Source organism: Morus notabilis, unplaced genomic scaffold, assembly GCF_000414095.1.
Source record: "Morus notabilis unplaced genomic scaffold, ASM41409v2 Scaffold783, whole genome shotgun sequence".
NCBI lineage: Eukaryota > Viridiplantae > Streptophyta > Magnoliopsida > Rosales > Moraceae > Morus > Morus notabilis.
The window spans coordinates 465,977-479,941 of record NW_010366150.1 but is presented as its reverse complement, the minus strand read 5'-3'; the positions used below and the strand labels follow the sequence as shown (position 1 = coordinate 479,941).

At 34.3% G+C, this 13,965-nt stretch overlaps 2 protein-coding genes across 3 annotated transcripts; one reads left to right on the top strand and one right to left on the bottom strand.

The window, feature by feature from the left end:
• Window positions 1–1,011: 1,011 nt before the first annotated feature.
• LOC21404471 (ubiquitin carboxyl-terminal hydrolase 2) lies at window positions 1,012–7,690 on the bottom strand. 2 transcript variants are annotated; one of them, XM_024173086.1, is made up of 3 exons: window positions 7,271–7,690; window positions 4,142–6,852; window positions 1,012–1,566 (listed from the first exon to the last, which is right to left on the bottom strand). In XM_024173086.1, exons 2-3 carry the CDS (start codon window positions 6,844–6,846, stop codon window positions 1,338–1,340), a joined length of 2,934 nt encoding a protein of 977 aa, XP_024028854.1. In that variant the 5' UTR covers window positions 6,847–6,852; window positions 7,271–7,690; the 3' UTR covers window positions 1,012–1,337. The 2 variants fall into 2 exon arrangements, with proteins under 2 accessions (XP_024028854.1, XP_024028855.1); XM_024173087.1 differs by having other exon boundaries at window positions 4,142–6,848.
• Window positions 7,691–10,741: 3,051 nt separating this feature from the next.
• LOC21404470 (gibberellin-regulated protein 12) lies at window positions 10,742–13,212 on the top strand. Its single transcript, XM_024173101.1, has 3 exons — window positions 10,742–10,903; window positions 12,503–12,533; window positions 13,031–13,212. Exons 1-3 carry the CDS (start codon window positions 10,742–10,744, stop codon window positions 13,210–13,212), a joined length of 375 nt encoding a protein of 124 aa, XP_024028869.1.
• Window positions 13,213–13,965: the final 753 nt, after the last annotated feature.

Genomic DNA, 13,965 nt, shown 5'->3' with positions numbered 1-13,965 from the left:
ACATAATACAAATATTAGAAAGGTGTAATAATAATTGAAGATAATTAAATATCTATATTATTATACATATTACGTTAAATAAATATCATATCAGAACTTTAATTTAACATGTTACAATAATAGGACCGTTCCATCGGTAAGATAAGCCTCATGTAGATAAACAAAAAATAAATTTACAAATATGCGATATGCCTATCAGTTTGACTGCACATTTAATAGGCAAATTCTCATACAGCTTTAATACCTTGCAACTATACACCCATAATAAGTATTTGCGTAAATACAATTTATAAAGGTTACAATGAATCATATTTTGTCCCTATTACCAAATGAAACTTTGAAAAAATTATGATTTAGAATTTTTCTCTTAAATGCATAATAGGGAAAAATAATATCCCACCTTTATTGCTGGGCCACTGCATGATGATTGGAAGATATTCCTCTCTTATGCATAATTCCTTCCCACCGTGAAGGCGAGATAATAAATCCATTTTTTTTATTTTTTTTTCAAGTACTATTTCTTAAACTATGATGGTGTTTGTGCGAACAAGGTAGAAGAATTGTAAATATAACCAACCCCTTTTAAGCATTTCCTATATTTGCAAAAGAATATAGGCTAGTGGCTACCATGATAAGGCCTTGGTGGGGGTGGTAAGGACCGTTGTCTAAAACGTCATGGTTTCAAGTTAGTCCCACCGCAATGGACAGGATATATGGGCAAATCCACTCTATGAACGATTATGTAATATCCAACCTTCCATCCTTGATCCCTATTATCTTTTTTCTTTTGCCAAAAAAAAAATCCCTAAGTTTTACAAAGCTTATTCATTAGTAACGAATTTAATGTGTCATATACCTAACTTATCATCAAGGTTCATATTTGTGCAAGTTTTTCCACTCAATAAGCAACCACAATTGATCAAGACTGGAAGATAAACAACATTATCTATGCCAGTTTATTAGTTTATAACTTGGAGATACTCTGTTAACATTAGCGTTATTTTGGCCAAAACAACCACATCAAGAATTCTCTAAAAAGAATAAAAAATAAAATAAAATCTGAACGAAAATAAAAAAGAAAGCCCCCCCCTTTTTTTTTTACTGCTGATCAATTTTCAGGGTATACATCATATTTGAAATTCATCAAATGTCAAAAGAATGGTATAAAAATGTAAGGTAATTGTACACTCACCTACTCCAGTTACTCTCTCTCAAACTTTGTCCTCTTTTCTTTCTTTCCCTGTCTAAAAATTCTTTAGGGGAATGCTCTGTTAACCCCAAACTGTATCTGATAAGACACAAAAAACACATCACGTGCAAAAAAAAAAGGATCCACCTCAAACCTTTTCATAAAATAAGATGTAGGCTTCGCAGCCAAGAACCTCTTTTAAGTTCGTCTCACGCACATAAGCGTCACTTGCATGAAACCACGTAGAACCGCCATCTTTCATTCCGTTCCTATCACCCCCTCTAACATATGCAACATAGTGGCCCATTCTCATGGTACCAGAGTGCTCAACGATTCCAACAAGGCGGTAAACATAGCTGCTTTCTTCATCTATGCACCTACAGCTCACAGAAAGATTGTTGTCTCGTTAAGGCTGTTTTCATGCATAACATAAACAAGTTGAATGGTAAGGTTTTGAAAAAGTTCCACATAGTTAAACAAGTCTAGCAGATGAGGAATCATAAATCATTTGAAACAGCACATTGAAAAGTAAGATATTGTATAGAAATGGTTCACTTAGAGATCTGACAAGTGGATCCTAGCGGTTCAATAACGCATATATCCAGTATAAAACCTAGTTATGATATCAAAGTACAATGTCTTAGCCATCAGAACAGAAGTCATTTGTCAAAAGAACGAGTTAAATATCTGCCGAGGCTATTGCTTAGGCGTTTAATACATTAAAACCACTGCCATATTTTTTTCCCCCCTTTACTTTTACTGCAGTTGGATTCCCTTACACCTAAAGTAGAAGAAAGTGCTTGTTTGGTAAAGGGGTTCAAACCCCGGTTCAAGTGGTTCTACTGCAGTGTTTTTTCTCAAAAATTTAAATTTTAGTGAGAAACCATCTGGTTTGAAACCATGAACCAAACGGGTAATAAGGCTTGCAAATTCAGAAATCACGAGCTTGACATTCTTCAATACCAGAGTTGAGGATTAAAATACTGATTCTTCGATAAGAAGTATGCCATATGTGACACACCTCCTTGGCTAATCGGTTTCCCAACAAAGAGTTGCCTTATCAACTTTATAATTCTAAAATAAGACAAGAAGAATTGGATTGAACAGAACCACAAATCAGGCATAATGAGAAAATAGAATTCACGTCAAACATGATGAGAAAAAAAATTCCTTGTTCAACCTTGGATATTGTGTCCCCTTCACAAGAACAATGTAGTGGGGGTACTTCAGTTTAGGGTCGTAGGAAACATGAATGGTCTATTTTTTCTATTTTTTTTAAGGCGAGAATGGTCGTGTACTTTTGCCTCATATTTGGCTTTAAGCAATATTTCCATCTTCAATGCTAAGCCATCAGCTCTAACCTATCAAAAGTGCTGTCAAAATGGGCGGCCTGGCCCATGCAAATTGGGAGGAAAATATGGGCCGGGCTACATAAGGGGCCAGCCATAAAAAGATACGGCTCAGCCTCGTGGGCCAGATATGGGGCGGACTGGCCTGCATATTTTACATGCAAGTAAAAATAAAAATAAAAAATAACAACAACAACAACAACTATGCAGCATGGCCCAGCACACGAGCAAGAAATCTAGGCCAGCTCAGCCCGGATCCTTATGGAGTTTGGGCACCACCTCGTCAAAGTGAGGGGCTGTGGGCTGGCCCATATTTACAGCTTCAAAACCAATCATTCTCCAAATTTATTTATTTATTTTTTTTTTATTACCCAAATTTGATTTGCATGGTCCAAAAATAAGTTGGTATAATTCTGACTATCAAAATCACCAAGCCTTAACTTGTATAGAACCATATCCTCTGAACTCACAGGTCACAGCATGTTGCATAAATTTTAAGTTCCATATTTCTGGTTAATAAATCATGAAAACTTATTTTCATCAGGTGCATCTCAAAATCAAGCCAGCATATATCCCCACCTCCAAAAGAGGTTGAACTAGAGACTACTGAATAAGGGTATTACCCTAATTTTAACTCCTATTTTTTTTCCTAGATTTGCAAGGCTTGAACCTAAGGCGTGTATCCAATCCCAAGACTAAATCACTATCTTATCTCAGACCAAGGACACGAAGAAAATTAGGAATCCAACTCTAATAATACACCAAACTTCTTTCAAAATTGACAAAGTATTCCCCTAGAGCCAAACTGAATTTCTGTAACAAAATTTTGGCAAGTTCTTGAAGAAACATATACGTGTTGGACTGAAGAAAAAATAATAAAAAAAAAGGTGTTGGATTAACACTTGGTAACTTCCTTTAAACTGACATGAAGCAGCATTTCTTAGATTTTCAGAAATCATAAGCAGAAAAGACTTTTTAGTTTGTGACAGGCATTCTAAAACTAAAACAGAACCAGATGAAAGCTAAGCTGATATATTGAACTAAATCAAAGAGATGTAAGCGAGAGCACCTATGAGGTACACAATGTCCCATGGAGAATGTGTATTAAAAAGCAATAATAAATAACCAAAACCAAGTTTTTATTAAGAAGCTAGCAAAAGAAAATAAAATCAGTAGCAACTAACAATATATGGAACTATGAAATGTGACAATGTACACATGGTCTTCTTGCCGATTGACATCTAAACCTTAAAATCTAATCCATGTATATGCATGATCGTTGGCAGGGAGCCAAATAGGCCATAATCAGACAAGATATTGAAACTTTGCATATTGCAGAGTCATTCAGTAAAAATAAACAATGAAAAAAAACAAAGATATTCCTTGCAAGTAAGGGGTAAAAAAACAAAAAACATAATTGATAAATAAAAAAAGACAGACGTTCACCGCACAGAAGATTACATAAAATGATGTTGTTATGGCACTTAAAAAATAGTAATATCAACACAAGGCAACAAGATGACAAGCCGCAATTCTGTTATGAAGCTTAAAATAATAGCAACAAAATGACGTGAATGAAACAATGTAAAGATCAGAAAGGTACCTGGCATCCATATATGGTTTCAGATCAATCGTTTCTTTAAAAGTAACATGGCCATTCAATTTACTTAACCGACCCCGAGCATCTTGGCTGAACCTCTTAAGATGAATGGTCAAAACAGGCGGAGCTTTATTAATAAGAACTCTCTTTGTTGCATCCCTCTTAACCTTCACAGTTTCAGAATATATTTCATCATCTCCACTTTCCTCCAATTCGCCATTTTTAGGCAATAGCTTAGATTCACCTTGCTGAACACTTTCACTGATAGCTCCAGCACTACTGGGCTCATCAGCACAGGAAGAATCTATTGCTTGATCACTTAAACTTTCTTGCCTGCAAGTGTAATAGGATCCTGAAGAATTCGATTGCTCTTGAGCTGCATCCTTCTTTGCGATCCCTTCTTCCCCTTGAGGCACAAAAGGATCTATCTTATCTTGTTGACCATTTTCTTCAGCCGTATGATTTTTAATTGAGCAATTCATAGCTGCATCAAACTTGTTTGAATCAGCAACACTTTGAAAATTGTTGTTAGTGTTGCTGACCTCTGTTGGACAAGGGTCCTTATTTGAATTCCCTATATCACTTTGGGTTCTCGTCCCACATCCATTTACCAAAGTTTTGGCAGCAGCTTTTGACTGCTTATTATCCCTCAACTTTTGGCGGAGGACCTTTTTGGAACAGTTCTCACAGTGCCAACTATTTTCGTTTGAAAGAAGCTCTGGCTTTGTGAAGTGAGCCAAACAAGTTTCCACAGACACTGGAGAATCTGTATCATCAACTTCGTCTAGATCAGACTCACTACTATTACCTGCCATAAACCCAGTTTCCGCAATTTCATTAGCCATGGAAGGCCCGACAATGGGTCCTGTAGATACCTCAGGCTCGTCGAATAAGCCACCAAAGCCATCAAAATCCTCTTGACCAACACCATGAATCGATGAAGAAGCCTCACCTTCTCCAAACTCAACAAAAGCTGAGTTTTCTTCTTCCTTATATGGAAGAAGTAAAACCTCAGAGCTTTGAACCTGCAAAGGGATCTCATCTTCCCAAGGGTCAACCGTTGAAAACTGATGTTTTATATCTGGCTCCTCATTGAGAGGTAAAACCTGCTCATTGGATTCAGGTACATGGACATCATTTTTCAATATATCCTCGCCCTCCACATCTTGGATAATTGACTCAGCAGCATCAATCGCAGTCGACGAATAGTCACCAAAAGGAGCTTCGGGCTCAAGATAATTCAACCACGTAAAATCATCTAACAAAGCAGATGTTTGCTCTGCAGCATCCTCAGATACTTGTTTATTTTTAGTTTCCTCAACAGGAGCGGGATTATGAACGACTGAACCATTTTCTTCGGCCACAGTAGTCGGACCAGTAGAGCTAGACTGCGGTTCGCAGGAAAGTTCTTTGATCGGTGAAGCAACTGCAGCAGATTCTATACTGCGGTTAAGTTTTGGCCTGGTCTTTCCGCCTCTCTTTCGTGGCACCTTAGCTTTCTTTTCCCAAGAGGCTTGCTGAGACTTCTTAGATGTAGGTTTCTTAGTTGGCACTGGCAAAGAGAGATCTAAAAATGGTTCATAAACAGTTGAGGAATGTCCACATTGAACACAGCGTACGGTACTTGCTACTTGTCCCCCAAATACAGCATCGACAAAAGTAGGCCCTAGACTAGAAGAGTTACCATTTTCCTTGGAAGAATTCATCTGTTTCTTCATTCCCAACTCCTCTGAAGACAGTCCATCAAGTAAGCAACGAAGCAACTCATGACTGTCATGCTGTTGATATCCCCTAAATTGGGGAGCCTTGGAACTAACACATCCGAAAACAGCTCTAGGATTTATCACACTTTTTGAACCCGCATCCGGTTTTGTTTCCACAAAAAGCTTCTTCAAGGCCATAGTAAGAGGTCCAACAGATACGTCCGACTTAAAAAAGTAATCTCGCAACTTATCCATTGCAAGAAGGTTTTGCACCACGGAATTGAAGAAGCAAGTATTCCCGAGATTAACCAGCCCACTAGCTACATAACCACCTTGTCCATCCCAATCAATTGCCACAGCAGCAGCAGATTTTATTTCGGTTGTGACACTGCCACTCCCAAACCCTACATCCTCAACGTTTACTGCTGACCCCTCCGATGTACGCCCCTTTATCAATTTTACAACCTCAGAAAAAGCATCCTTCTGTCCACCATTTTCTTCTGTTTTCTTTGCTTGAACAAGTGTATTGCAGGGGAAGCACCATCGCAGCTGAGGCTTTTCCAACTGGATAACTAGTGGATGACGAGTAAGCCGGGTATGTCTAATTGCATGACACTGAGAGTCCGTCGGAAGTCCAACCCCTCCACAAGCAAAATGTCCACATTTCAGACAAACCCAAATGGCTTTTGACTCGAGTTCGGCCGAACCACCCCCTTTCTTCTTTCCATGTTTACCTTTTCCCCTACCGCCCCTCCTATCAGCGGCGCCTTCCCTACAGTCTTCACACCTATCATGTTCTGAAGACCCAATTTTAGCAGACAGTGCCTCCAAATCAACACCTTTATCTAAATGGGGACAAGATTTTTTCTCTTTTGCTTCTGAAACTAAATTATCTACCATTTCAACACTTCGGCTGCTCGGTTCGGATACATTTTTCTGGGAAATGGCTGCAGCCCGTTTCTCCTTTTGAGGAGTTCGGCTCTTCTTCTTAACTTTCTTCCCCATCACTACCTAAATCCAATCCAAATAAATGCCAAAAAAAAAAAAAGACTATAGATAATACGACCATCAATCAAAACAACCATAAATAAATAAGCAAAAGCATTCCCAAGCAAGTGAAATAAATTTCAATAGTTAAACTACTTAAGATTATAAGCAAAACGAGAACAAATCAGATAAAAATTAAAACCCACTAAACATTCATACTTGTAAGTATAAAAGGAACTAAGATGAGCAACAATCAATCCGCTACTAGAACAGAAATATAAAAAATAAAAAATAAAAAAAAATGGAACAAAAAAAAAACCCCATTAAATATTCGGGCTTTACAAGAGAGCCCAGATGAAGATTTCGATTGAAACAGTATCAACAAGGCTTATTTTTAAAAAAAAAAGATTTAAAAGAAAATGGCGGATTTAATTTTCTTTACCTGAAAAGTTGGAAGAAGAAGAGTCGGATAGAAGTTTAGAGGCGATTACGTTCACATGAGAAGAAGAAGAAGAAATTGAAGCGATTTGTGTTGAGAGATTAGGATCTACTAAGAAGGTTATTTTGTGAGAGAGGAAGGCACAGAAGAAACAAGCGCATTAGTAAAGGGTTATAGTCTTACGGTGTTATTCTTTTTTGTTGAAAGTTAAAACTACACAAAGGGCAGAGAAAGAGAGAGAGAGCCAAAACACAAGAAGAGAGAGAGAGAGAGAGAGATTGGGAGATGAAGGGTTTTATCGTTGCCAAGATGTAATGGTAAACCAATGTCTTCTCTGGTTTTTTTTTTTTTTTTTTTTTTTTGGTGGAGGGGACACAAAAAGACATGGTTTTTCAATAGTATTTTCTACGAAAGGGAAATTGCATTTAGATTCGGACAAATTATACTTCTCCCCTAAATTATTGGCCTTTTATCAAAATGCTTGTTAAAATTTAAAAATAACAAATTTTCTCTGAATAATTCACCGTTAGTATGCGTTTCTCTTTTCTGTCTATTTGGTTAAATTTTAAATGTTAAGTGACACGTAAAAATTATTGGGATATTTAATTTTTATTCTATTATGAAATAACGATTTTGCACTTAAAACCCATTATACTATTATGAAATGACGATTTTGACGCTCCATCTCCACATCTGACCTCAACCTAGCGACGATCTCCATCTCTCGTGGCTGTCGTTCATACTCCGGACCAAACCCAGCCCTAATATGTCCTTCGCGATGTAGGCCCTCACAGATCTAGCATTTTGATCGAAATTGCCCACTTCATCACGCCTAGGATCGCCGTCACGCCTCTAATCGTCGCGATTTCCCGCCACCGACCTAGATCCAGCTCCGATCGGCTCTTCTTGACGAAGACCCACACGATTCTGACCGGGATAGTCCTCTCCACTGCGATGTGATTGAAGAAGACACTCGTAGCTTTGTTTGGGTCTGAAAATTTAGACCTCGATATTTGTGATTGAAAGGTACTAGTTCTGTGATTGAACAAGAAACTCGTTTATCTGGGTTTGTTAAACGACGAGCTCATGTAGATTTTGAAAATTACAAGATTTTGATATTGTTCTTCTCATGCAAATCTGGGAGACCCATTATGTTGGGTTCTAGAGAAAGACATGAATGATGAGTTTGTGAATTGGAGATTAGAATTCGGAATTGATTCAAAATTTGAGTCAGCAATAGATTCAAATTGTAGATTTAGATTTTGAGAGGCAAAAAAATGAGATGATTAACGAAAGATAAATTGAGAAATAGTATACTGAGTTTCAAGGGCAAAGTCATCATTTAATAATAGAATAAAAATTAAATGCATTAGCGACTTCCACGTGTTACTTAACGTTCAAAATTAAACCGATGGAACGTAAAAGGGGATGCGTGCTAACGGTAAATTGTTCAGGGAGAAAATTTATTATTTTTAAACTTTATGGGGCATTTTAGCAAAAGGCTAATAGTTTAGGAGGGCAAGTGTAATTTGTCCTTTAGATGTTAGACAATTCTTTTTTAAAGGGGCTTTAATCCTATAAAAATAGACTACTAATAATCTTTTATTTTTTAACCGTTAGATTTTTTACATATTTTTTCAATTTGATGTAATTTTGATCAGATTCAACGATTAAAAACTGAAACTACTGATAAAATAGAGTAGGAGAGAAACTCTCCTTTGAATAGAGTATAAAGTATCAAAGAATCCTTTAAAAAAAAATGGAAAGAAAAAAATTAGAGGTCATGGAGTGAAACAAACAGTTCATTAGAATATACATTGGCGTTTAGTCTGAAGATTTGAATGGAACTCTAAATTTTATGTGAGAAAATACAATTAGAAAAAGATTTGAGGGCCCGTTCGGTTCGCTAATTCGAGTTTTTAATTCGAGTTGAGATGTGATATTGTGTGAGAGCTTTTTACTGTAGTAAAAAAGTTAGATGTGACTGTTTCTGAGAACTTTTTACTGTAGCAAAAAAATTATTAAATGATTATATTAATATATATGATATTAATTATATTAACATGAGGGGTAATTTTGTCAACATGAAAATATTCTTATCCTATTCTATTGCATTTGAAAAAGTAGAACCAAACAAATGAATTATATTTCCTTTCCATTCTATTTCATTACCATTCCTATTATCATTCCCCCACTGCAACCAAACGCACCCTTATGGTTTCTCATATTCGATGGTGGAATCGGATGGAGTCAACTCCTGTCCGGGCAACAAAAGCTAGTATTTTTACAATGTCAAGTTCATTGTAGTTTTGTTTGTTATATGGAGTTGTGAGCTCACATTTAGGGTGTGCTCATTTTACAATTCAAGTCATAACTTGAATTGTGTATGTAAAAAAAATATTATAACAAAAAAATAAATTTAAAATTTTATAAGAAAAAATATTGTAAGAATAATACTTGAGTTATGACTTATTATGTAAAATGAATAATACCTTATTCAGTCATGTTCATACTCTCTCTATTGATGTTTTTTTGCCCAATTTGGTGCTTTCTTTTATTAATCCCTTTTGAAGCTTGTACGCAATGATTCGATCGGTAATTAATGAAATTTCCAGCTTCGCTTAATATTTATACATGTATATGTTAGCGGCAATCAAATTTAGATAAAAATGGAACAAAATTTATCACTACTATATAACGAGCCGTTAGTAGATATACATTTTTATTTATTGTAAAATGTTAAAATTGTTAAAAACAAATTAAAATACAAATTCTGCTTGAGAGATTTCTAAAGTTGGTATAAAGGTCAGAAAGAAAAGAAGAAGAAAAGATTAGTGGTCACAATTAGAATTCACTTTTCCAGTTAAATATTTCTGAGTAAAGTAATTATGTTTTTGTTAAATTATCTTTTGTTTTTTCCCGCCTGAGACCGGTTCTGTTTTTTTCACTGATTCGAGTTTAAAATTTGAGTTTTGTTACAGTAAAAAGCTCTTAGAAACAGTCACATTTAACTTTTTTATTACAGTAAAAAGCTCTCACACAACATCACATTTCAACTCAAATTAAAAACTCGAATTAACGAACCGAACGGAACTATAGTTGAAATTGACTCCGATTTTATATTAGGGTTTAAAAACTGCCCATTGTAAATATATTTTTCTTAGATTATTTTTATAAATATCTTCAAATTATGTTTTTTAAAACGATTTAAAATATCTTTTAATATATAAAAATTAAATCAAATTACTCCATCTATTTAATTCCGTTTATAATTTTAACGGAATGCTGATGTGGTATGTTGTTAAGGTTTATAAAAGTTATTTGAAAATATAAAACTTAGTTATTAATCAAAAAAACAATTAGCCTTAACATAAAATACATAAAAAAAAAATAAATTCAAAGACTAATAAAAACAAAACAAAAATTAGGAGAAGGAAAAGAAAAGGAAAAAAAAAATCAGATTTTAAATTAAAAATGCTTTACATAAAGCCACAAATTTGCAAAAACATCTTCTTCCCCATTGATGGTGTACTTTCCTTCGGCTTGATGGTGAGTGAGGTTGCAGGACTCGTCGCCCGCGAGGGGACGAGTCGCCGAAGGGAGTTGCTGCGGAGGGAAGATGGAAGTCAGGCCTGGGTGCGAGGGCCTTGGAGGGACAGCTTTCTTTGAATGAGATTGCATCTGATTTTTATTTATTTCTTTATTTATGTTTAGTTTACAGATCTGGGTTTTTTATTTTAAATTTCAGTTGTTAGATTTATCTCTAAAAGGAAGGAAAATGCTTTCCCGATCTTGTCGTCGTCGTTGTTGTTTTCCTCGTCCGTCAGTTTTGCGGCTGAAAAGGCCATACGAGATGGCTACGCCGGCGACGGTCTCCGACGAGCTTAATTTAACGGATTAATATTTAAAAGTTGATAAATTATTATTTATAATTTGATGAATTATTATCAAATAATATCCCGTAGAACTCTAAAAAGATGTGTTTAAAGGTGAATTTTTACAAGTTTCTCTTGAGATTTTGTACGTTTAGGCTTTAGCTAAAAAAGAATGAAATCTTATATTAGTGCTTTTTGTGCATAACACTTGCCGACAAAGATCTACTAATTTAGTTAATTACCATATATATTATGCCATGAATATATCGATCATCATTGTGCTGTAATATATATTATATATATGACAACCAATATGCATTGTTCAATATCGATCGCTCTTAGAAAAACACGAGAAAAGTAAAAGTAAAAACATCAAACAGATGGCTAGTTAAACTTGGATTCTTGTGGTTTTCTTCTTTATTTTTGCCTCTTCGTTTGCCATTGATACTTTAGAGGTATTCTTTCTCTCTTTATCTCTCTCTAAATATATATATATATATATATATCCGCGCTCGTGTGTGAGAGTGAGAGGGGCCGTTCACTTCGCTGATTCGAGTTTGTAATTCGAGTTGAGATGTGATTTTGTGTGAGAGCTTTTTACTGTAGTAAAAAAGTTAGATGTGACTGTTTCTGAGAGCTTTTTACTGTAGCAAAACTCGAATTCTAAACTCGAATCGGCGAAATGAACGGGGCCTAATGCTTGATCTTCAAAATCTTCGATTCTTGGGACTAATTATTATTGCAGGCTCAAGGGAACGACAATAGTGCCGGTATTTTAACCCATGAGGATCAGCCAGTAGGTTTATTGCTGCAAATTTTACCCAATATAATTTTAGAGTCTAATTATTATTATTTTGTTTTCTTATTGTACGTATAAATTTAAACTGGAAGAAGTAATTTTAATTAGATCATCACCAAAAAAAAAAAAAAAAACTGAAAGAGTAAAGTAATTGTAGTTTAGACGCTTTTCTAGATACTCATCTACATCTTAAAAGAAGTGTTAGAAAATGTAACCGTCTTTTAGAATTATGAATCATTGAATTATTTTATTGTTGTTGTTGTTCCTATTATTATTATTATTATTATTAGATGCATTTATGATGAGAAGAAAACTGTATTTTAACTAGTATTTTAACGATCTAATAGTAGGAACAATTATATGTTACATATTATATATTTAGTGCGATCATGTACAGATATAAACGTTAAAAAATTAATTTAACAGTTAAAAATAACAGTTTCTATCAGTGGAGCAAAATAACATTCTCCACCATAAATATTCCTTATTATTATTATTGTTATATATTAACATTTAACGTCATTTTTATAAACGTTTGGCATTGTTTTGATACATTTCCAGGCTGACAAGGAGGGATCACTTCTTCCCCAAGGTACATATAGACTTTTCTTCCATTCTTTTTAGTTAAATCCGATATCTTTCACAATAATATTTCAAGTTGATCAGATATGTTGTCAAGAAGCTTTCTTTTTCTTTTTTCCTATTTTCTTACTTCAAACAAAATTACATTAGTTTGTAACATGAAAAAATGATGTAATTATTTCGTTATATAGGTGCTCAAGAAATCGTAAAAAGCATATGGTAATTGGAATTCATGGAATTTCATATTACTCTTTGTTAAAAGCTTGATTAACAATATTAATTTGGGTCTTTTTGCGATAGGACCTTCATACTAGAGTTAATTTCTGAAGGTTGAATTTAGTTAAAATTACATCAAATTGAAAAAATATGTAAAATAGACAGTTTCTGATACAAATCTAACAAATCTTTTTAGTAATTTATTTTTTTGTGCTTACCAGAAAAATCTCTTATTAATTTACTAACATGATTTTATCTTATCTTTTTTTTTTTTGGTTTAAAAATTTGTAGAGTGCCCAAAGGCATGTGCTAATAGGTGCTCGGAGACTCATCACAAAAAGCCATGTTTGTTCTTCTGCAACAAATGTTGCAACAAATGCCTTTGTGTTCCCTCAGGCACATATGGACATAAGGACGAGTGTCCATGCTACAACAACTGGAAAACCAAGAGAGGAACTCCCAAATGCCCATAAACTCTGTTTTGATATTGTCTGATTACTACTCTTTGAGTTTACTTTTGTAAAACATGAATTAATAACATGTCACATGTTAATGTTAAGTAGACCAGAATTGTTTCTTTTGAAATCTATGGCCGTATTTGAAGTCGGTTTTGTTTTTATTTTTCACATTTTTCGAGAAAAAAATGAAAACGGGAGAGAAACGGCGTTTGACACAATTAAAGATAAAAAACAGAAATGAAAATGATTTTTTTAGTTTAGTATAAAATGAGAGATAAATGAAAAACGACTTTTAGTCGTTTTTCATTTTTTATTTTCGTTTTCTTTTCTCTCGAGCACAGAGAGAGAGAGACATTAATAGATTTGTTTATATTGAAAACAATCTCTTGATAAAACTACTAAATGTATTTTCAAAAATAATTTCTATCTAAAATTAAAAACATTTTCATTTTCATTTTCATACAAAAAAATAAAATTATTTTAAAATGAGTTTCAAACTTTCAACGCCAAAACAGATAATATATATATATATATATTATACACCTAAACTTATTTATAAAGTTTTTTCTTGTTATTTTCAATTAGTTAAATTTAAGATATATGAAATCATATATAACATAACAAATTGATTGTAAGTTGGTTAGATAAAGCGTCGTACCAGCCGGATCTTCTTTTTTTTTTTTGCGCTGAAGGTTGGATCTAATGTAAAGTTGTATCTTATGGTATTTAGTACTCGGAATTTGTACTTTAATCATAATTTAATTATCC